The sequence below is a fragment of the Ascaphus truei genome, chromosome 2 (assembly GCF_040206685.1).
Source record: "Ascaphus truei isolate aAscTru1 chromosome 2, aAscTru1.hap1, whole genome shotgun sequence".
Taxonomy (NCBI): Eukaryota; Metazoa; Chordata; class Amphibia; order Anura; family Ascaphidae; genus Ascaphus; species Ascaphus truei.
The window spans coordinates 459,833,094-459,855,925 of record NC_134484.1 but is presented as its reverse complement, the minus strand read 5'-3'; the positions used below and the strand labels follow the sequence as shown (position 1 = coordinate 459,855,925).

Genomic DNA, 22,832 nt, shown 5'->3' with positions numbered 1-22,832 from the left:
GCCTCACTTATTTAAAAAAAATAACTAATTTTAGTTGGCATATCACCATGAGGGTAATATTAACATGTTTCTTGCCAGAGGGCACTGCACCACGATGTTAGCAAATGGTTAAGTGATAAGACTCTTATATTCATCCCAAGTGCCTTATTGCTTCAAACCAGTGAAAGTACCTGGGGGTGACAACCTCTCTCTCCTCTGGCTGTGATTGAACTCCGCAATCACCTCCACTGTCAGATTCAACAGTTCCAACCAGCTCTGTGAGACACAACTTCTTCAGACTGCAAATGCCTGCACAAGCCCTCCCTTAGTGTGTGTACACAATCTGCTGACACACACACAGACACTGAGCTGCACTTCTGCACTGAAGGCGAGTGTATCTAACAAGGGAAAGGGAGGAGGGCTTCTCTTTTCCTGTTAAAATCTTTTAGTGTCTGTTAACAAGAGGGGAGGTGGAAGAGGAGAGAAAGGGGGAGGAGAAGTAGTCCCAGTAGGAGTGGAGAAGAGAGAGGGAGAGGGAGTGAGAGGGGAGTACTGGGAGGGTTTAGGTGCAGTGTTTCTCTGCTGTATGTGGTTGCTGGCTTGTGTGTGTGTGTGTGTGTGTGTGTGTGTATGTGTATGTGTGTGTGTGTGTGTGTTACTGTGTATGAGTGTGTGTCAGCTCCGCCTTACCCCTTCTGCACAGCTCTATAAGAACAGCAGCGCTGCAAGCGAGAGCCCTCATCAGAAACCCACATCAACGCAATGATCAGCCTTGGAGCTGCAGCAAAATGCTGGATGGACACCTCTCTCTGGGATGGCTATCACTGGCACTTATAGTCCTCAACTCCATTGGGCCAACGGCTGCTTACTTTGGGTAGGTCTTAAGTACAACTCTTCTACCTAAATGAACATGCCAATAAAGAGAATCTTTTCTTTCTTTTTGTACAGTACACTGCTTTTTGTTCCAATGCTTTTCAGGCACTTTTGGTGATATTCTATCACAGAGGACCGGTTGGACTTGGATTTACTTCTGGGACACAAGCCTTTTTAGACGTGGTGTGTGGATCAGTGGGTTTCTGCAAAGGGGGAATCCTCAGTGTGTTCAGCAACTTCTGAAGTGTCAGAGGCAAATGCAGAAACCCCAATGACATATAAACCTATATATATATATATATTATAATATAAATAGAAAGCTGTATAATGCTATTATACATATGGATTTCTGACAGTGAGCCGCGGGACCCTTTCAGCCCCAAGTTGTGACAAGTGCTTGGGTGGCATTGGAGTAGACAGGGAACAAGTGAACCTGACATTAGAATAATGTGACAATACACCGGCACGCGTTCTGCAGCTTCCCTTTGACTGCTATGGAGATCATAGTATATAATATTATATATATATATATGTATATGTATATGTATATATATATATATATATATATATATATATATATATAAATGTATGTATGTATGTATGTATGTATGTATGTATGGCATAAGTCTCAGTACTATGTTCTGATTGCTTTGGATTTTTGTTTTTCTCTGGGACTGTCCCTTATTAATGACATGTTATTATAGAGAGCACCACCTCAAACTTAGTACATTGGGAGACTTAATATTGTGTTACAGCAGATATAATAATCATGGCTTAGTCAGATCATTTAGAAAACAGACACTTTTGCTGAAACTGATAATACAATTTTTTTGGTTTTATTTCCCCTGCTTTGGGGCTGTCCCCTGCCCTGTTCCCCTCTCACTCTTGAAGTCACTTCTCCTAAGACTTCCAGGTTGTAATTGATCTTGCTTAGAGCTGCATGTCGTTGCCTGGATCCAGTATTTGTTTATTTAGTTGTGTGTGTATGTGTGTTTTATACTTACACTATGCTTCTTTTTTTTTTTTTTTTGCTCTTATCTTCGTTCTCCTCTGTCTGGTCAGTTCCTGAATGGATTTAAGTTGAGTTTCAGATTATTACAGCTTGGGTGAGAACATTGGACTGTGTTTTATTTCTCACGATAAGACCCATTTCTCTTTACATGTTGGACTATTAGGGTGCATTTCTACACAGTCCAGAAATAATGCATATCATAAACTGTTACAATAATGAATAATGTCATGATATTACGACAGTGGATTTTGATTACTTTGGTGACCCGTTAAGTTCATACATTAATTTATATATGGTACGCCGGCGGACAGATTCAGAAAGTTATACTAATGCATTATTCTGTTTTTTATTGAATGTTATATTTTCTATGTTACAATGGTACATATTGGTCAGGTTATGGTCGGTTCTAACTGTATATGCGTGAGTATCAGCCTACTAACAACTGCATATTTGATTACTGATACAGTTTTACAGTATATTGATGTACGGTATCGTTTAAGTTACTGTATGTTATGCAAATTGATCAAGAAAGATACTGTACGTGATCCATGTATGTAGATTCATGTCCATATTAGTAATTACATTATGCTTCATTAATATGGTGATCTTATGTAATTGGATATATCAGTCAAGAAATGCCCTGTATTCTACTGCAATATGTTGATTCAGTTGGTTGTTGTATATGGGAAAAATATTGCAGTGTTTTGGTAGAATTAACTATTTTTTTACATGTAATATGAGTGCTATCTTCCTATTTGCTTATGTTTTTTGTTTGTTTATTTTTTCACCCCATTGATTTTGTGTTGAAGAACATTCTTCAGCTGCTTATTATTTTTTGTCAAGTAGAGAGTACAGAGCAGTATATTAAACTTCTTGAAAAAATATCTCTTCTGACTTTCACCTCCCCAGATGTTCCCTGTGCAGAACTCCACAGTCAAACAACTCCCATTTGGAAGAATTTATTTTTCTAACTGCGTTACCTCCACGGGAAGTATCGCATTTAGGTTGATAGTGGGCACCTCCATGAAAGTGTTTTATTGGGAATTAAAAAAAAAAAAAATCTTGTGGACGGGGCAAAAGCAAAAAAAAAACAACCAAAAAAGGTGTTTCTTCCTTTCTCCGCAGTTCACAGGACTGTGTTTTAGTAGCGGCTGGGATCAAGCGCTTGCAAAGTGCATTTGTGTGTGTGTAGCTCCGCACAGAGATTCGTGCGCGTTGAAAATCAGGTCGCGTTTCATGTCACTTGTTTATACCGCATTCACTTCTATCTCATCTAACTGCGGCTTCGTTTTAACCCTTTCCCTGCCGGAGGGGGGGGGGGTGAGCGAGGCCTGGGCTGAGCAGAGAGCGGCAGCTGAGGGGTTAAGTTTGCGCGGCGGGTTTTTCTCTCTCTCGCTCCCGCTGGGGTTTTTTTCCCGTGTGGTAGCTGCTCTGCGGGGTTCGCTTAAGGTGTGCAACCGCACAATGGAAACCAGGTTGGGAAGGACATCTGAAGGGCAAGTGTTGAAAAAATGGAAATGTCGACCGAACAAAGAGGGTCAAGGAAAGGTTGCTGCTCAGAGAGGGCCGCTCTGCAGCTTTCGAATGCATAATGGGGATAGTTTCCCCTACTGTCATTTCCTGTATAATGATGGAGCAATTAAGTTCTTCTACGTGTTGATCCGCAATGTCAGCACCCAGTAGCTCTGGATCTTGGGACCGTTTTGCAGCTGAGGGCCTGTTCGTGAATGTGCAGTTCTAGAAGCGTACGAAATGATTGCATGTCTTCAATATGCTGCCTGCCCTGAGGCTTGCGACTGTGGGTTTTCTGGCTGTTGGAACATTGAAATGTCTGTGGTGAGGTAAATGGGACGCGTTTGGTTTCTCTCTCACGCAGTGTGGACTGAGCTTGGTCTCCATTCAAAGCCAGATGTATTTTCCATTTCCATCTATCACCTGTTACCTACAGTACTTGTGCGAAATGCTGAGAAATTCCCCGGCAGTTGCACCGTATGTCCAGCAGAGGGGTCCGTTAACCCATTAATGAGAACGGCTCACTTTGGTTTGGGGATAATACCAGCGACTTGCAGGTGTATCCTGTTCTCAAAGAAAATACTATATTTTCATGGGAAAGTTTCTTTTGTGTTTTTCTTTTCGCACTTGTACGATTCCTTTTTTAAGTGTATAGTTTATGTTCTCTCGGGGAGCATGGAGTCTTTTACACATGTGATGAACTTGACACGCAAAATGCTGATAATGCTCTTTTGAAACAACTGTTCTGCGTTTGAGTTCTATGCCTGCAGCTTTTCTTTCATTCATGTGGGGGTATTTTTTTTTTTGTTGCAATGCAATTTAAGCTTGATTTGCTCTTTATTTTAACTATATAGGGTGAGAATCACAGAACTAGCATTGAGAAGGGTTAAAATACACAATACGAGCGATAGAGGACCGGAGCTAAAAAATAAAGAAAAAGAGAACGAATCTTGGCCTTGAAGCTTACAATCTAAGTGGTATGCTGGGAGGTTTACTACAGCAGTAGGAGTAAATGTGTATTAGTGCAGGGGTGCTCAACTCCAGTCCTCAAGCACCCACAACAGGAAAGGTTTTCAGGATATCCCTGCGTCAGCACAGGTGGCTCAATCGGTCCCTGCTTCAGCACACGTGGCTCAATCAGTCCCTGCTTCAGTACAGGTGGCTCAATCAGAAGGATTGAGCCACCTGTGCTGAAGCAGGGGTATCCTGAAAACCTGACCTGTTGGGAGGGGGGCTCGAGGACTGGAGATGAGCCCCCCTGTAATTAGTGCATGTTACCTGATTTTCCCTGTTGTGGAACTGTAGATTTTCAGATGTGACCTGAAAATAGGGCGGTACAGATGTAGCAGACTTTATTGCACCCCGTTGTCACACTATAACGGGGTACCGCTGCCACACCGTGTAGCACAAGATTTGCCGCAGCTCCACTAAAAACTAATGAAACCGCTGTGGACCACATTGCATGATTTGTCCAACTAAATGCGCTAGGTTGCGTGTTACTGCGAGATAACATCTGCTACATCTGGACAGGGTCATTTCAATCCCCGGTGGGACGGGAGGTAGGGAAATGTAATACAGTAGGTGGGGCAAAAAGGATGACAGCCTTGGGCATGGCAAAACAACACGAGCAACAGGTCTTTGCTTGCTGTATGCTGTGAATGTTGCATGCTGTGAAGCCACTTCTCTGTGCTGGGGAATATTTCAGTCTCTTTCATTTGAATGGAGCGGAAATCTTCTCCAACACTGGGAAGCAGCCTTACAGCATATTGAATAAGGGCCACATTAAGATACTAGATCAGATGGAAGAGAAGGCAAACCTGTTATTATTTAATCAGACTATCGGTTGCATGTCGTTTAATTCTGACTTAATGACTATATATATATATATATATATATATATATATATATATATATATATATATACTGTATCTTTTAACCCAGAATATAAGTAACATCAAGACACATCACAGAGAAATCAACGGTGTGAATGTGATACCACCAGCATGCCATTTAATCACGAATCACAACTAAAAAGCAGGCACAAAGGTCTGAAACAATTAGCAGGCACAAAGGTCTGAAACAATTAGCAGGCACAAAGGTCTGAAACAATTAGCAGGCATCCCGTGGCTGCAACATTCTGCTTGCAGAAAAGTTATGCTCTCCTAGAAGAGAAGCTGGAAGGGTATAGACCAGTGTTTTCCAACCAGGATTCCTAGAAACCTTGGGGTTCCCCCGAGCACCCCTAAAGTGTTCCCTACAATTTTCAGGTCATTTGAAAATCGTACTGAATAGAGAAGAATTTACAATGCATCTGATCACAGACGCGCTATTAGAGAGGGTTGGGGTTCCTTACAATGCATCTGATCTCAGACGCTCTATTAGAGACAGTTGGGGTTCCTTACAATGCATCTGATCTCAGCCACGCTATTAGAGAGGGTTGGGGTTCCTTACAATGCATCTGATCTAACCCACGCTATTAGAGAGGGTTGGGGTTCCTTACAATGCATCTGATCTCAGACGCGCTATTAGAGACAGTTGGGGTTCCTAACAATGCATCTGATCTCAGACATGCTATTAGAGAGGGTTGGGGTTCTTTACAATGCATCTGATCTCAGGCACACTATTAGAGAGGGTTGGGGTTCCTTACAATGCATCTGATCTCAGATGTGCTATTAGAGAGGGTTGAGGTTCTGCAGAATTTCACATATGGTTCCTTAACCAAAAAAAAGGTTGGAAACCACTGCTATAGATACTCTGCATCACTATTCAGCGTAGTACAGTATATAACTTTTGAAGCTGCTCGAGTTCAAAGCTGGTTCCCTGCTGCTGCTGCTGCTGCTGCTGCTGCTGCTGCTGCTGCTGCTGCTGCTGCTGCTGCTGCTGCTGCTGCTGCTGCTGCTGCTGCTGCTGCTGCTGCTGCTGCTGCTGCTGCTGCTGCTGCTGCTGCTGCTGCTGCTCCGCTGGAAAAAAAAATGTGTGTCTTGAGTTAAAATGTAAAAAAAAAAAAAAAGCAGATCTGGATGTCATTTATCACTCTGCGAGTTTGAGCCTCTGCTGAAGGGCTGCAATGCTCTCTCCAACGCTTTTAAGTGTGTCCTGAGTTGAGCTGTAAAGTAAACTGAATAGATCTGCATGAAATTCACAGCCTTGCTGGTTTGAGACAATTGCTTCTGCGTTTTCTTGCAGTCTCGCCCGGCAGCCAGATCAGACATGATTTCTTAGCCACATATCAGCACCGAAAAAAAATATATATATATAAGTTGTATGCAACCTCCGTATTGAGTATAACACATCTTTATAGTTAATAGTTAAATCTGACCGCACTAGACTCTTTCCCTATTAATTTTTCGCGTTGACCTGATTAGCAGTCACTGTGGGCGGCATGGGAAGAGTTGGCACTGTAGTATTTTCATGTTCACAATCTGGAGAGTCCCCATCTCCGGTGATAGACTGTAATTTGTACCTGCTTTGCTGTAATTCAGCACCATCTAACACAAGGGGTGGGGAACTCCAGTCCTCAAGGGCTACCAACAGGTCAGGTTTTCAGGATAGCCCAGCTTCAGCACAGGTGGCTCAATTAGAGGCTCAGTCTAAGGCAGCGCTTATAGTGACGGCGACGCGACGGCGCTGAAAACAAATGCATTGCCGCCGCGTGCGCTTATAGTGCGCGCGCCGGCGACAATGCGATGGAGCGATGTCGCCGTCACGAAAACTGGTAGCCGGCAAAATTTGATTTTTCAAAGGCTGTCGCCTCATGTGACAGACCATGAACCAATCAAATGCCCGGAAACCCGCGATGCCGCCTGGAGAAATATAACTTTCGCCGGTGGCGACGGCGACGGGTGATGTCACATGTCGTTTCGCCATCGGCGGCACTATACACACGGCCTAAGACTGAGCCTCTGATTGAGCCACCTGTGCTGAAGCAGTCTAAGACTGAGCCTCTGATTGAGCCACCTGTGCTGAAGCAGGGACTGATTCGGCCACCTGTGCTGAAGCAGGGATATCCTGTTAAACCTGACCTGTTGGTAGTCCTTGGGGACTGGAGATGCCCTCATGTAACACAATCCAGCATTTAAATTCTGTTTCTTCCTCCCCCCCGCCCCCTCATGCATCAGTGCTCCTCTTTCCAAAAACCAAACGTTTAGTTGAGGTGCGTGATAATAAAAGGAGATGAGACGCGGGCATGAAACGTCTTTATGTGAAGTTGCCACGTTTTGTGGCTTCAGACTCCTTCCTTTTTTTTTGTTGCTACGAGAGACTTATTATTTCTCCGGCGGATTTGAAGACTGCAGCGCATTAATAACTGCTACGCGGAAATTGTAAGGTGCGATGGAGATTTTTTACCTTTTGTTTTGTTCGGTAACACCGCTGACACGGGAAACGAAGCGCGGAGATGTGTGGACCTGCCAAGAGTCGCTTTCCCGCGGTTTCGATTGAACATTTCCAAGAAGGGTTGAAAACCCCGCTAACTTATTTAAATGGAACCTTTTCAGGGGCAAAAGTTCAAGCAAAACGGCCCAAATTGTTGAAATTGTTATCATTTATAATTTTTTTTTTTTTTTTTTTTCAATTTGAATTTTGAAAGATATAGTGAGCAAGTTTTTTATATGAATTGGATGGAGCGGATGTGGGATTTCTGGCAGATATCAGAGGGCGGGGGCGCGCACATTTTTTTTTGCAGCGCCCCCCCCCGTGTGCTTGCTCCAGAGCTTGCGCCCCCCTCCCTATTGACCTGGCGTCAAATGACGCCGAGGGTCACGTTACGTGACGTACGTGACCCCGCAGCGTCATTTGACGCGCGTTTCCATGACGACGCGTCACGTCACGTGACTCCGTGGCACGTGACACTATTGTCATGGCGACGTGACCAGAAGCCGGCTGAATCCCGGTAAGTTGAAGTTGCAGAGACCTCGCGCGTTGTCCCCCCCCCCCCCCCCCTCGGCATTTAATTTAAATGCCTCGGGGAAGAGCGCGGGGCCTCTGCAACCACCTGCGCCCCCCCCCCCAGAAAAATCCCATGCCCCCCAGTTTTTGCGCACCGCTTTCTCAGGGAATGCTATTACGAGATCCGTTTGGTGAGGAGGGTAAGTGGGTTATAAAGCAGAAGGCATCCTAGATAAAATCCATCATAAATTGAACCCAGGCTGCGCTGAAAAGCTGTGTAATACGGCAGGCATAAGCGCATAGGGGTCCATGTGATAATGGATGAGTAATATACTGTGTGCTGATTTGCATGTCATTACCCAGAATCCCTTGCTGCAGTGGAAGCACTGTTTGCTAAGCGATAATGGGGGAAGGCCGGGTTACAGCCCTGTCTGAGACGTGCAAATGCCCCTCACGTGGTATTTGTATTTACTGTACACAGTACGGTGGAGCCGGGTTCTCGTCACTTTCCTTTGCCCACCATAACATGTCTGATCATACATTTGATAACCTAACACCCCACAATATTAGCAGATAAAATGGACAGCGGCTTATCTGGACCAATGTCCAGCATGCAGCAGGGAAAAGTACATTTCTGGAAATATCTGTGGCTTGGTGGATATACCGTAGCTCGTTGCTCACTTTGGATGTTGGAAACTCTTGAGCGTATATATATACAGATATCAGTAAGTGCTTGGATTTCCCGGTGATATCCAAACATTCGGGAGGGAGAGACGTCTTGTTTTTGGCCACTGATGTTGAGCCAGCAGCGTAACCTTCAGCCAACTGCCCAGCATTGCGAAGGCTCGCTGCATCTGATGAGAAGGGGGGGGCTTTCGCCATACGTTCACGTGGCAGAGGCCGCGGTGTGTGATGCAGTATGTCAGGGGGGTTCAACTCCAGCCCTCAAGACCCATCCCAACAGGTCAGGTTTTAAGGTTATCCCAGCTTCAGCACAGGTGGCTCAGTCTGTCCCTGCTTCAGCACATGTGGCTCAATCAGTTGCTGCTTCAGCACAGGTGGCTCATTCAGTGGCTCAGTCTTTGACTGAGCCACCTGTGCTGAAGCAGGGATATCCTGAAAACCTGACCTGGTGAGGGGGGGGGGGGGGGTCTTGTGGACTGGAGTTGAGAACCCCTGCAGTAAATCTATATATTTCTCTGAAGCTCTTTCGGCAGGGATTGACTTTTCATGCTTTGCTCTTGCTGCATTGTATACAGTAAGTAACTCCCTGTATTGTAGATTGAGCTTGTGCTTCTGATGTAAACTGCTCCATACACGGCGGCTGCAGCATAGAAGAAAATGATTACACTTTCCGATGGCTTTAATAAAACCTGACGGTCTCCTTCCTAACATAGGGGCGAATTCCTAACTGTCCCTCAGTCCCCTCACTAGGGATTTTATATTAAATGCTATTTGTTTTTTTGCCTTTTCCAATAAGGCTCCGGGTGTATATGTAACGGTGCATTCCTGTGTATATGTAACGGTGCATTGCGGTGTGTAGGTAACGGTGCATTGCGGTGTGTACTGTAGGTAACGGTGCATTCCCGTATATATGTAACGGTGCATTGCGGTGTGTAGGTAACGGTGCATTCCCAAGTATATGTAACGGTGCATTCCCAAGTATATGTAACGGTGCCTTCCCGTGTATATGTAACGGTGCCTTCCCGTGTATATGTAACGGTGCATTCCCGTGTATATGTCACGGTGCATTGCGGTGTGTAGGGAACGGTGCATTGCGATGTGTAGGTAACGGTGCATTCCCGTATATATGTAACGGTGCATTGCGGTGTGTAGGTAACGGTGCATTCCTGTGTATATGTAACGGTGCATTCCCAAGTATATGTAACGATGCCTTCCCGTGTATATGTAACGGTGCCTTCCCGTGTATATGTAACGGTGCATTCCCGTGTATATGTAACGGTGCATTCCCGTGTACATGTAACGGTGCATTCAAATGTATATTTAACGGTGCATTCCCGTGTATATGTAACGGTGCATTCCGATGTATCTGTAACGGTGCATTCCGGTGTATATGTAACGGTGCATTCCGGTGTATATGTAACGGTGCATTCCCGTATATATGTAACGGTGCATTCCCGTGTTTATGTAAAGGTGTATTCACGTGTATATGTAACGGTGCATTCCCGTGTATATGTAACGGTGCATTCCGCTGTATATGTAACGGTACACTCCCGTGTATATGTAACGTGCATTCCGCTGTATATGTAACGGTGCATTCCCGTGTATATGTAACGGTGCATTCCCATGTATATGTAACGGTGCATTCCTCTGTATATGTAACGGTGCATTTCTGTGTAACTGTGCATTTCTGTGTATATGTAACGGTGCATTCCCGTGCATATGTAAGGTGCATTCCCATGTATATATAACGGTGCATTTCGGTGAATATGTAACTGTGCATGCGCCAGGGTTTATGCTGTATTATTAGGGTGACCGTGCGCCCCGGTTTATGCTGTATTATTAGGGTGACCGTGCGCCCTGGTTTATGCTGTATTATTAGGGTGACGGTGCGTCCCGGTTTATGCTGTATTATTAGGGTGACCGTGCGCCCCGGTTTATGCTGCATTATATGGGTGACCATACTCCCCGGTGTATTCTGTATTATTAGGGTGACCGTGCGACCCGGTTTATGCTGTATTATTAGGGTGACCGTGCGCCCCGGTTTATGCTGTATTATTAGGGTGACTGCGCCCCGGTTTATGCTGTATTATTAGGGTGACTGTGCGCCCCGGTTTATGCTGCATTATATGGGTGACCATCCGCCCCGGTTTATGCTGTATTATTACGGTGACCGTGCACCCCGGTTTATGCTGTATTATTAGGGTGATCGTGCGCCCCGGTTTATGCTGTATTATTAGGGTGACTGTGCGCCCCGGTTTATGCTGTATTATTAGGGTGACCGTGCGCCCCGGTTTATGCTGTATTATTAGGGTGACCGTGTGTCCCGGTTTATGCTGTATTATTAGGGTGACCGTGCGCCCCGGTTTATGCTGTATTAGGGTGATTGTGCACCCCGGTTTATGCTGTATTATTAGGGTGACCGTGCGCCCCGGTTTATGCTGTATTATTAGGGTGACCGTGCGCCCCGGTTTATGCTGTATTATTAGGGTGACCGTGCGCCCTGGTTTATGCTGTATTATTAGGGGGACGGTGCGTCCCGGTTTATGCTGTATTATTAGGGTGACCGTACGCCCCGGTTTATGCTGCATTATATGGGTGACCATACTCCCCGGTTTATGCTGTATTATTAGGGTGACCGTGCGACCCGGTTTATGCTGTATTATTAGGGTGACCGTGCGCCCCGGTTTATGCTGTATTATTAGGGTGACTGTGCGCCCCGGTTTATGCTGTATTATTAGGGTGACTGTGCGCCCCGGTTTATGCTGCATTATATGGGTGACCATACGCCCCGGTTTATGCTGTATTATTAGGGTGACCGTGCACCCCGGTTTATGCTGTATTATTAGGGTGATCGTGCGCCCCGGTTTATGCTGTATTATTAGGGTGACTGTGCGCCCCGGTTTATGCTGTATTATTAGGGTGACCGTGCGCCCCGGTTTATGCTGTATTATTAGGGTGACCGCGTGTCCCGGTTTATGCTGTATTATTAGGGTGACCGTGCGCCCCGGTTTATGCTGTATTAGGGTGATTGTGCACCCCGGTTTATGCTGTATTATTAGGGTGACCGTGCATCCTGGTTTATGCTGTATTATTAGGGTGACCGTGCGCCCCGGTTTATGCTGTATTAGGGTGACCGCGCACCCCGGTTTATGCTGTATTATTAGGGTGAGCGTGCGCCCCGGTTTATGCTGTATTAGGGTGACCGCGCACCCCGGTTTATGCTGTATTATTAGGGTGACCGTACGCCCCGGTTTATGCTGTATTATTAGGGTGACTGAACGTCCCGGTTTATGCTGTATTATTAGGGTGACCATACGCCCCGATTTATGCTGTATTATTAGGGTGACTGTACGTCCTGGTTTATGCTGTATTATTAGGGTGACCATACGCCCCCTTTATGCTGTATTATTAGGGTGACCATACGCCCCGATTTATGCTGTATTATTAGGGTGACTATACGTCCTGGTTTATGCTGTATTATTAGGGTGACCATACGCCCCGGTTTATGCTGTATTATTAGGGTGACCATACGCCCTGGTTTATGCTGTATTATTAGGGTGACCATACGCCCCGGTTTATGCTATCACAAGGGGCGATGCATGTCAGTATTGGTCTTATGGAAATATTTATGAATATACCTCACAGGTGTCACTCCATGTGTAATTCCCCCTCCCTCTCCCATCAATGTAGCTGCATACATGACAGTGTGCAAAAGCTATGTATTGTGGTACAGTAGTAGCTGCAGGGCTGTGTTCAACTCCAGTCCCCAAACTCTCCCAAAAGCTCATGTTTTCAGGATATCCCAGCTTCAGCACAGGAAGATTGAGCCACTTGTCCTGACGCAGGGACTGATTGAGCCACCTGCGCTGAAGCTGGGATATCCTGAAAACCTGACCCGTTGGGGGGGATTGAGGACCGGCGTTGACCCCCCCCCCCGGGTAGGAAAACTCATATCACCCCAGCTTTTCTTCTGGGGTGATTACAGCGTTTTTAGCCCCCCCAAACATACATCGTTGGATCTAACCTCAGTCGTCTGGATTTTTCTTACTACATCATTTCTGCTCTAAATTCCACCAGCGCAGGTATTTACACACACAGGGATCTGTGTAAGGCCGTGATTACACCAAAAAATCTCGTGCAGCGGCACGCGGTGCGACGCCGCGCTCCTGAAAAACAACATTAAAAAAAAACAATCGAAGCGCTCATACCTGTTGCGCCGTGAGCGCCACGTGGAACCGCCGGGCGGACGTCTCCTGGCACGATCCTCACATTTGTTCTTGGCTGATGATGGCCGTGTCGCGCGAGTGGTTCTAGCCAATGAGGGCGAGCCGCTCGCGGCCACGCCTCCTCGCCTCCTCTCCTGTCTTCTCCACCGGCTCCCTGGTATAATCACGATGCCGCCGGGCGGCAGCGTGAGGGTGACGTCACCGGATCGCGCTGCCGCTCAGCCGCATCTGGTACCACTGAGGCCTAAGGCTGAGATTACAGTCCGTATGATGGCGGTCGCGGCACGCGACAAGAACAAATTGCAGAATCCCTAGGAGGCCCCTCTCAGTGCGGACGCTGGCACGACAGGGCGCGATGGCGCGACCGCGTTTTGAAAAGACATTTTTTTTTTTTTTGTCTTTTCAAGCTACGGCCGCGTCACGTGAGCGGATCAGCCAATCGCGTCCGCCACACCTCCCCAAACGCTTCCATCTGAATTCACAGCTCGCTCGTGCCAGAGGCGTGCACGATGCGATGAGCGCGTGTGCGTACGCGTGCCAGCGTGTACCGTCCTGGAACAGGATTGTACATTTTCTGTGTTCCTTTGCAGCTCTCAGGCTACCTGTTCTCCCCAGTTAAGCTGCATGTTTTTCCCCTGTTCTAGCTGCCAGTGCTGTTGTGTAAACTGCAACATTTTTGTAACAATAATCCCCTTTTGACACAGCCACTAGTTGGTTGCCCTGGCAACCTCCCACTCCTCATAGCTGAGGTTGGTTTAGCCCTGTCCCCCTGCCCTTTTCTGTTTGTTAGAATGGTCCTCAGCTTGTTCCTGTCTGGCAGGAAAGAGTGCCTTCTTTTCCTACAGCAGCCTCAGTGAGTAGACTCTTCCTACATTACTCCCTCGGTAAAGGAAATCCTTTTTTACCTTCCCCTCAGAGAAGCTCTAACACAGCAGAACACCTTCCTATCATCGGGTCATTCTCCTGACCAGAGAAATCTGCCACTGCTATCCTTACACAAGGACTTTTATATTTCTGTTGACTCCCCCAGTAAAGTTGAAGAAAATAGAAGGACTTTGTGCGCTTTAAAAAGGGAACGAGTTAAGCTACATGGACTTACTCACATGCTACAAGTGAGCCTGGGTCCAGAATATGTATTAGGCCTGGGACATAGTGGTCTTGAAGCTCGCTGAGGCGCGCTCCTGCTCTGCCTCGCCTGCTGAAAATGGTGCTTTTCCTGTCCTTGCAGGCGAGGCAGTGAGCGCGCTCAGGGGGCGGAGCGGAGGCGTGCCAGGAGGCGGAGTGGGAGGCGGGGCTAGTCCCCCGCTCCCATTGGATGGGAGCAATCACGTGACCGCTCCTCCGCTTCCCCGAGCGGCAAATTTCAAACTTGGGTGTCTGTTCCAAGTTTCTCAGCCTCCGCACGCATCAGCGCGCATGCGGAGGGGGAAACTATAGCCGCGCTGATGACAGATGCAGGGGCTTTGTGCATCTGCTCAGCGCGGCTCAGCGAGCTTCAACTCACTATGTCCAGGCCTTATAGCCTAAGAATGATAAAGTCAAACCGCGCTCTTGCTTCCAAACAGGATCTTGTAGTGGATCAACTCTTCCCTCTTGCAGCTGATGCGATGTGAAGACACCCCTCCTCCACAGGTCCCGTCGCAGGATCACTCCAAACGCCGGGCAACAGCAGGAAATAAAACACAAAAGCGCACCAAGGGTCAAGATTTAATAAAGACAGAGTAATAATAACAATAAAAACTTACATATAGGAGTAAGTACGTCCAGTAGAATAGTGCAGAGGAAACAGTCCTGGTGGTGTCCTGGGCGTAGAAAGAAGGTGCAGAGGCTTACGAGGTAGACCCGCGCGCTGGGGCTGCCTGGCTCGGCACCACGTTGTTCTTCCTTCCGGGTTGCGGCTTCTCGCAGGACCCGTGGATAGTAGCCCGCCTCAAACGCCGGTTCCCCAGAGAAACTAACTCCGGCGTGCCGAAGAGTCTCTAGTTGTTAATGGGACTGCTGAGGCTTGGTACACCAGTAGGCTGACTTCCAATTACACCGTAGGGCTTTCGCAACGCGTTTCACACATTGTTGTGCTTCATCAGGCGTGCTTCAACTCACTATGTCCAGGCCTTATAGCCTAAGAAGGACATTTTGAAATGACACATGTTGAATCTTCCTCTTAAGTGAAAATGTCACCCGCACCCTTGTTTGGGCTTTTTCTTCACGTGGGAAGTAATAATGATGCCGTCATTAAGGAAAGAGAATTAGATTGTTCAATTCTTTACAAAATTGTGTTTTTAGTACAGCTACCAGGGATTGCACCGTTTAGCAGCAGTTGATATCTAATCTCTCACGGGTCCAGTACCCAGCCTGTTCTGTGCTAGCCTCTAAGAAACTGACCCTTTAACTTTGTACAATAGTACTGTCAGACTTGTAATTCTAGTCCCTGCTTCAGCACAGCTGGCTCAACCAGAGGCTCAGACTGAGCCTCTGGTTGAGCCACCTGTGCTGAAGCTGGGATATCCTGAAAACCTGACCTGTTGAGGACTGGAGTTGGCTACCCCATGTCTCCATGGAGTGGGTGTGAGGGCTGTGTATCAATGTTTGGGGATCAGTGTGTGTATGAGGTTGTGAGCTGTGTGTAGGCCTGTATGGGTGGCTGTGTTTGAGTTTGGAGCAGGTTTGTGTGTTTGGCAGAATGTATTGTGTCTGAGCGGGTGTTTTCCGTGTGGCGTTCCTGAATTCTAAAGCAAACGTGTTCTCTAGAGATGTGCAAATCTGTCGCGACATTGAAAGCGGGTTTTCCTCCTCAAATTTGATTGCCTGCGAGATGTTTCTCCCCCAGCCTCAAAGGACTAATAATGTCGCCAAATGAGTACACTTTCAGCAACATATCGCCACCCAGTGAGCAGGACATGGCGTGCGTTCCCTATAAGGCTGCGATTATACACAAAAACGCCCGTAGCGATCCCTATGTGAAAACTGCCTATACCAAATGCTACTGTCTGCCCGCTTGCTACTGCAATAAGGGCGACAGTTGAAGCGTTTTCAAAATGTGTTTTCTGGTTGCGACTGCTGCGTCACGTGACGCGGCCGTCCAATCAAAAAAACAGATTTCAGCCAGCAGCCGCGCGCGCAGTAGCTTGTGCTTGTCATTATTGTGATGTCACAGATGCGCGGGCGTGCCCTGCAGTTCGGCTGTACAATCGCAGCCTTAGGAGTCTCAGCATCAGGCGGATATAGCGATTCTAGAGAAATCAGCAAATTAGCAGCGGCAGTCCGAACGCCAATGTTTTTTTAACATTGATTTTTATACACATGATTGAAGCAGGAGCTGAACCCCGTTAATTTCAGCTAGGGGGACCCCCTGCTTCCGGAGATACAGACCTCCCTAGGTGATGCCGGGAGCTGCTCGGCTAGCAGGGTTGAAGTAAGGCCTCGTTCAGGGTGCAGGCTTCGGAGGGAGGGCGTGCTGCCGTAGGACACAAAGTATTCAAATTGAATACTGGTTGTCAGGGTAGCAGCTGCCCTGTCTCCGAAGCCCGGAGTTGACGCTGAATACAGTTTCAATAAACGAAAAAATCGTTTTTTGAAGCTGCAGCAGCGTCACTGGGACCTCGGCAGCCAATGAAATCATTCTTGAGAATGATTTCATGACTGCAACTTGGATCCCTAACCTGCTGTCTGTAGCCCCGCCCCCTCCCCGCCTCCTGAAAACGTCTGCTGGGGATGAACACACATCGCCCAGCAGACTGCCGCCCTCCCTTCCTCCCTTCCTCCCTCCCTTCCTCCCTCCCTTCCTCCCTCCAACTCCTGTCTCTGGCACCCTGAATGAGGCCTAATGGTGCGGTCTCAAAGCTCCCGTGCTCAGCGGGCCAATAGGGAGGCGTGACATCATCAGGTTCGGCTTCCTATTGGCCCGCGTGACGCGGGAGCATTGACCTCCAGCTAGCTCAGCCGGAGTGGCTACCGGGACACCCCACACAGAGGTCTGCATCTCCGGAAGCAGGGGGTCCCCAGAACGAAAAATGAATGGGGGTTCAGCTCTGGAAACCCCCTGCTTCCAACTTGTGTTAAAAAAAAAAAATGTTAATAAATGTAAAAAAAATAAAATAAAAATAAGTGCTCGGATTGCTTGTTTTAATGACGTTACAATGCACATTGCAAACCGGCGGCGCTCCTTGTTCCGTGATATAAAAGGGCACATTTTGCTTGGCTTTATTCGTCTGTAGTGTTCTCTCATTTCTTATTTAGTCTCTCACATTATTACCAGACCTTTCTAAGTCTCACTGGTGGTCACAGGTTGGGATTTGTCCCTACTGTATGTATATAGTAGCCTATGATTGGTGTTTTATATTTAGCGTTGAAAATGTATTATTTTTTTGTTTTATTTAAACATAGTGCTGTTTCGGGGTTTCATGTGGATTTTGGACCCTTTAATACCGGGGTGGGCAACTCTTCAAGGGCCACCAACAGGTCAGGATTTCAGGATATCCCTGCTTCAGCACGGGTGTCTCGATCAGTGGCTCAATCGAAGACTGAGCCACTGATTGAGCCACCTGTGCTGAAGCAGGGATATCCTGAAATCCTGACCTGTTGGTGGCCCTTGAGGACTGGCGTTGCCCCACCCCTGGTTTAACACTGTGACCACTTCATTGCCAGTGTTCAAAGTAAATCCTTTTAGCATCAGAAAGGTTGATATTGTTGTAGTTGGTTTTTACAATCTCCGACCTCTGATTTTGTAAATGATTTGTGCTTTATACTGTATACAGGAAAGGCATTAATGACAAAACACTCACTTCTATTACAATGTACCCTTGTTTCACAGTTGAAGATGGTACAGCTGCAAAAATGTAAGCTCGGAAGCCTGACTGCAACACAGTATATATGCCACACACACAGAGGGCCATATTTACTAAATTGAGCTAAGCCTCGATGCACCTAATAATCAATTGAAATGAATGGGCCATTAGCACTGGTTGGCTTTGGTTAGTAAATATTCCCAGTGATTTCCAAGTGTTAGTGACCTGGGCTGAGTTACAAAGCACTTTTTTTTGAGTAAGACACAATGGCCGGCATCTTTTAGAAGCCCGCAGCAACATATTTGTGCATCCAATATTTCTTCAACACTAAAAACTCACACTTTCATGAAATAGTACGTGAACACAAGACATAACATCATTGTACATATTTGTACAAAAAAACACTTTTTTTTTTGGTTTGATTCAAGTAAGTGGAACTGCCCTGTGAAGGCATCAGAGAAAAGAGTACCCGTGTGGGTTTTACTACTTAGAACGTGTCGGCTCGTGTTTACTAAGCAGTGCTCTGCCACTTAGCGCCTTACCCATTCACTTGAATAGGACGCAGAGGTTTGCTTCCGGTATTGGGAAAGTGGCATAGCCCTGCTTAGTAAACATGGGCTCCTTATGTGTTAAGACGACAGAACCAGACAGACGCAGAATATGAGTGTCTCAGTCCCATACTTTGCAGGGGTGACGGAGACACGAGACAGCTGTGGGTAATCTCCCCGATGTCAGGGTAGGAGTGAAGGAATGTCACTTCTCCCCATGTGTGGGCCCACATAAAATGAGTATGTTCGGACAGAAATCCTACATGGCACATGCTAACAGGATGGTGTCAGCGCACAATAATGTGTCCGTCCTGGTGGCGCGTTGGTGGAGCTCTGTACGGAACATTCTAGAACCACTCGATATCTCCGAACTCCCGGCCGCCCCCCCCCCCAGAGGAGATAAAGGGGGCCGATCAAATCTATAGAATAATAATAAAATAAAAAAATAGCCATGTCGGTTTATTTATCATGACAGGATGCACTGACGTGTTGTGCAACTCCGGAGCCCGATGCACCGGTTTGGACATGTGGGATAAACGCCTGCCTTGCAGCGCTCGCAATGTAAAGTCCCAGAGGAGAAGGGAGATAAACGTTTCCAAGTGTGAAACACCTGGCGGCCGGTGCGGGGTTTGGGCTGCGCTCACGGTTATCAGAGCTCAGTGAATCTCCCCCCTCTCCCCCCATGGAGAGCGAACATTAGAGGCACAGACGAGGGAAGGTTCTATTGATATTGTAAAACTGGGGTTCTCAACTCCAGTCCTCAAGACCCCCCCTCCAAAATATAAGGTTTTCAGGATGTCCCTGCTTCAGCACAGGTGGCTCAACACTGATTGAGTCACCTGTGCTGAAGCAGACTCTTCGACTGAGCCACTGAATGAGCCACCTGTGCTGCAGCAGGGACTGATTGAGCCGCCTGTGCTGAAGCTTGGATTTCCTTAAAACCTGACCTGTTGAGGGGTCTTGAGGACTGGAGTTAAGAACCCCCTGTTGTAAAAGGCGCAGCATCTTAGAGAGACTTGCTCCGGGGACCCACTGTTAACCAGTGAGCAACGACCACAAACTGCATGGAAACAGTTTGACTTCTCGCTATTGAAAGGGGAGCAGCGCTGTCTCTTTAGGGGGCCACATTTACTAAGCTAGCGGGAGCCCGAACTGAGGCGTTTCCGTGAACAAGGGCTAACACCACAAATAAGGGCCAATCCCGCCTCTTACACTTTGACTGATCAACAACTGGTCCTACTGACTCATGGTTGACTAATGGAGAGAAGACTTCATAGAACAGGGGTGGGCAACTCCAGTCCTCAAGGGCCACCAACAGGTCAGGTTTCCTGAATATCCCTGCTTCAGCACAGGTAGCTCAATAAGTCCCTGCTTCACCTAAGGTGGCTCAAATCAGTCCCTGCTTCAGCACAGGTGGCTCAATCAGTGGTTCAGTCTTTGACTGAGTCACTGATTGAGCCACCTGTGCTGTAGCTGGGATATCCTTAAAACCTGACCTGTTGGTGGGCCTTGAGCTACCCAACCCTGTCGTAGAAGCTCTTTTCGCGGGTCAGCTGAGAGGGCCTGGGTTCAGCACATTTACTGCACGCTGTCAATCCGAAGGGTTTTAGCTTTTCGGTTGGAACCTTTTGCCGTTTGTTAGAAATCATATGCAGGACCATAAGCGGGAACCTTTGTGTCCCTGCTGTACCCTATTTAGTTTTGGGTAGGAGAGGGAAGGCCATTGTAAAGATGGCCGCCCCTGCGAAACTGATACCTCGGGAGTTCTATAGCAGAGATCATCTAAATTCCTTTGGAGCACGAGTGGCCAACTCCAATCCTCTAGTCTTAGTGACTGGAGCCACAGATTGAGCCACCTGTGCTGAAGCAGGGATATTCTGGAGTTGGCCACCTCTGATGTAGAGAGCCTACAAAAGATGATTAACCTTAACAATGCCCTTATACACCATGGTCCCTGGCACGCGAGTCCCTTATGACGTACCAGGCAAGGCATGGGGCACCTGTTGGTTGCCATGGAGGGTGATCTGGTTGGCCGCTCGGGCCCCATCACAATGGAAAAGCGGGATCCCCTCCGCTAACATTTCTGGCATCCGAGACCTGCTGTATGTGATCGCTCCGGGATCTACCGCATGACCCAAAAGTGCCGGAGGTTTGGGGGGGGGGGGGAGAGGGGTCACGGGTGTTTAAAAGGTTCCATCAACGAAAGCGTCAGTGTTTCAGACCCTCACTGGGTTAATCTCAAGGCTACTCCTCCCCGTCATATGGTACCACAAGTGGAAACGGAGCAGGGATTCCCCCAGAGGTTTTAGGTTTCCAATATCTATGCTTTGATCACCAGGCCACATCTGATAAAACACAGAGCCAGCAGCAGGCTATATGCACTTATGCTGTGTAAACAGAAGGGCAGCAAACAACTGCATTTGATGTTACAACATATTTTATTTTTTTTATTTTTTACCCATTGCACAATACATGGGACGTAACCCAACCCTCAGCCCACTTGGAAATGTATGCGAACTGTCGCACTCAAAACAAGACCATACGAAAAAGTCACTCTCGCATTCCACATATGCAGGGCTCACATCTGGTTTCATTTTATAGGATATGGGGCCTTATTTAAAGTTGGCAGTCATTCTGATTTCTGTACAATGACGATGCAACCTCATGTACAGGGCGGGGGGCGGCCGGGGGGGGGGGGGGTGGGGGAGGTCAGCGCTTTACTAATATCATTGCAGTGATATTGAATGGTTTATACGTCTCATTGTGGAATATGGTTGGGGATTACCATGTAAAATAATTAGCGGTTGATTAAGTCTACGGTTTCAGATTCTTCCGACAAATTGACTTTACTTTTTCACACTGATCGCTCGCTACGTCGCGGAATTAGGCGGTTACGGCTTTGGATTTGAAAACATATTTTCTCTCGCTCTTTTTTTTTTTTTTACAAGTGGTTGCCTTCTCAACAACAAAAAAAATTCCCTCCCTCTTGCTCACTCGCTCTCTCTCTCTCTCTCTCCTCTCTGTCTCTCTTTTCCTCTACACTCTTGTTCTCTCTCTTTTCTATCTCTCCCTAATCCCTCTCTCTCTCTATTTCAATCTCACCCTTTCTTGTTTGTGTCACGGCTCTTAAGTACTCTATTTTATTAACTCCGCAATCTCACATCTGTAAACATTGATGGTAATGATATTTGTGTCTCGGTTTTTGTCACTGTTGTTACCCACCATAACGTTTTTAACGTCTGGTTATACCCACGTGCCAGCCTCACGTGGCATAGCCAGCACCCAACCTCGCACTGATGAGACCGAAATTTATTTATTTATAAAATATTTTACCAGGAAGTAATACATTGAGAGTTACCTCCTCGTTTTCAAGTATGTCCTGGGCACAGAGTTAAGACAAATAATACATGGTTACAAATACAGTTACATAAGTGAGCAGGGTATACATTATATACACGACATTACATGCATAGTTAAAGATAATATATATTATGGGCGTATGAAACAGTTACAGACCAGATTAAAATGTGTGACAGCCTTAGATTTGAAAGAACTTAAACTAGTGGTGGATGTGAGAGTCTCTGGTAGGTTGTTCCAGTTTTGGGGTGCACGGTAAGAGAAGGAGGAACGTCCGGATACTTTGTTGAGCCTTGGGACCATGAACAGTCTTTTGGAGTCTGACCTCAGAGGATAAGTGCTGCATGTGGTAGGGGTGAGGAGCTTGTTCAGGTAGCTGGGTAGCTGGGTAGCTTGCCCATAAAGAATTTGAAGGCAAGACAGGAAAGGTGAACTTTGCGCCTAGACTCGAGACAACTGGTCTGTGAGTAGGGGCACTGACTCTGCACTTCTTAAACCCAGGCTATGCGGAAAAGCTGTGTAATACGGTAGGCATAATCTTATAGGGGTCCATGTTTAACATGGATGAGCAGTAAAGAGTGACACACTGCTCATTTGCATGTCATTACCCAGAATCCCTAGCTGCAGTGGAAGCATTGTATACTAGGAGATAATGGGGAAAGGCAGGGTGGCAGACCTCTCTGAGATATGTAAATGCAAGACAACTGATATTTTTATTTACTGAACACTGCACAGTTGAGGGTGTTTGTCTTTTCTTTCACCAACCATAACTTTTTTAATGCCTGGTTGTCCGTTTAGTAACCCAGGACATACTTGAAAACAATATTGTACTCCGTGTATCTTTTGTTGGAAAAATATTTGTATGTCAATTCATTTTAATAACTACATTATGTTCTTTAAAAACTGCTTTTACAATTTTTGCGCTGTTTCTTGATTATATATAAATCCTTAAGAATGTGTGAATATCTGT

General features: G+C 46.8%; 1 protein-coding gene across 2 annotated transcripts in view; it reads left to right on the top strand.

Annotated features, from left to right (window-relative positions):
• Nucleotides 1-558: 558 nt before the first annotated feature.
• Nucleotides 559-22,832, top strand: part of WNT9A (Wnt family member 9A) — a 236,632-nt gene continuing 214,358 nt past the window's right edge. The window contains exon 1 of one of the 2 annotated variants that reach the window (XM_075588024.1): nt 559-853. In XM_075588024.1, coding sequence (XP_075444139.1) covers nt 768-853 — 86 coding nt within the window. In that variant the 5' untranslated portion in view covers nt 559-767. The remainder of the gene's footprint in view (nt 854-22,832) is intronic. The other variant, XM_075588025.1, reaches the window with a different exon arrangement.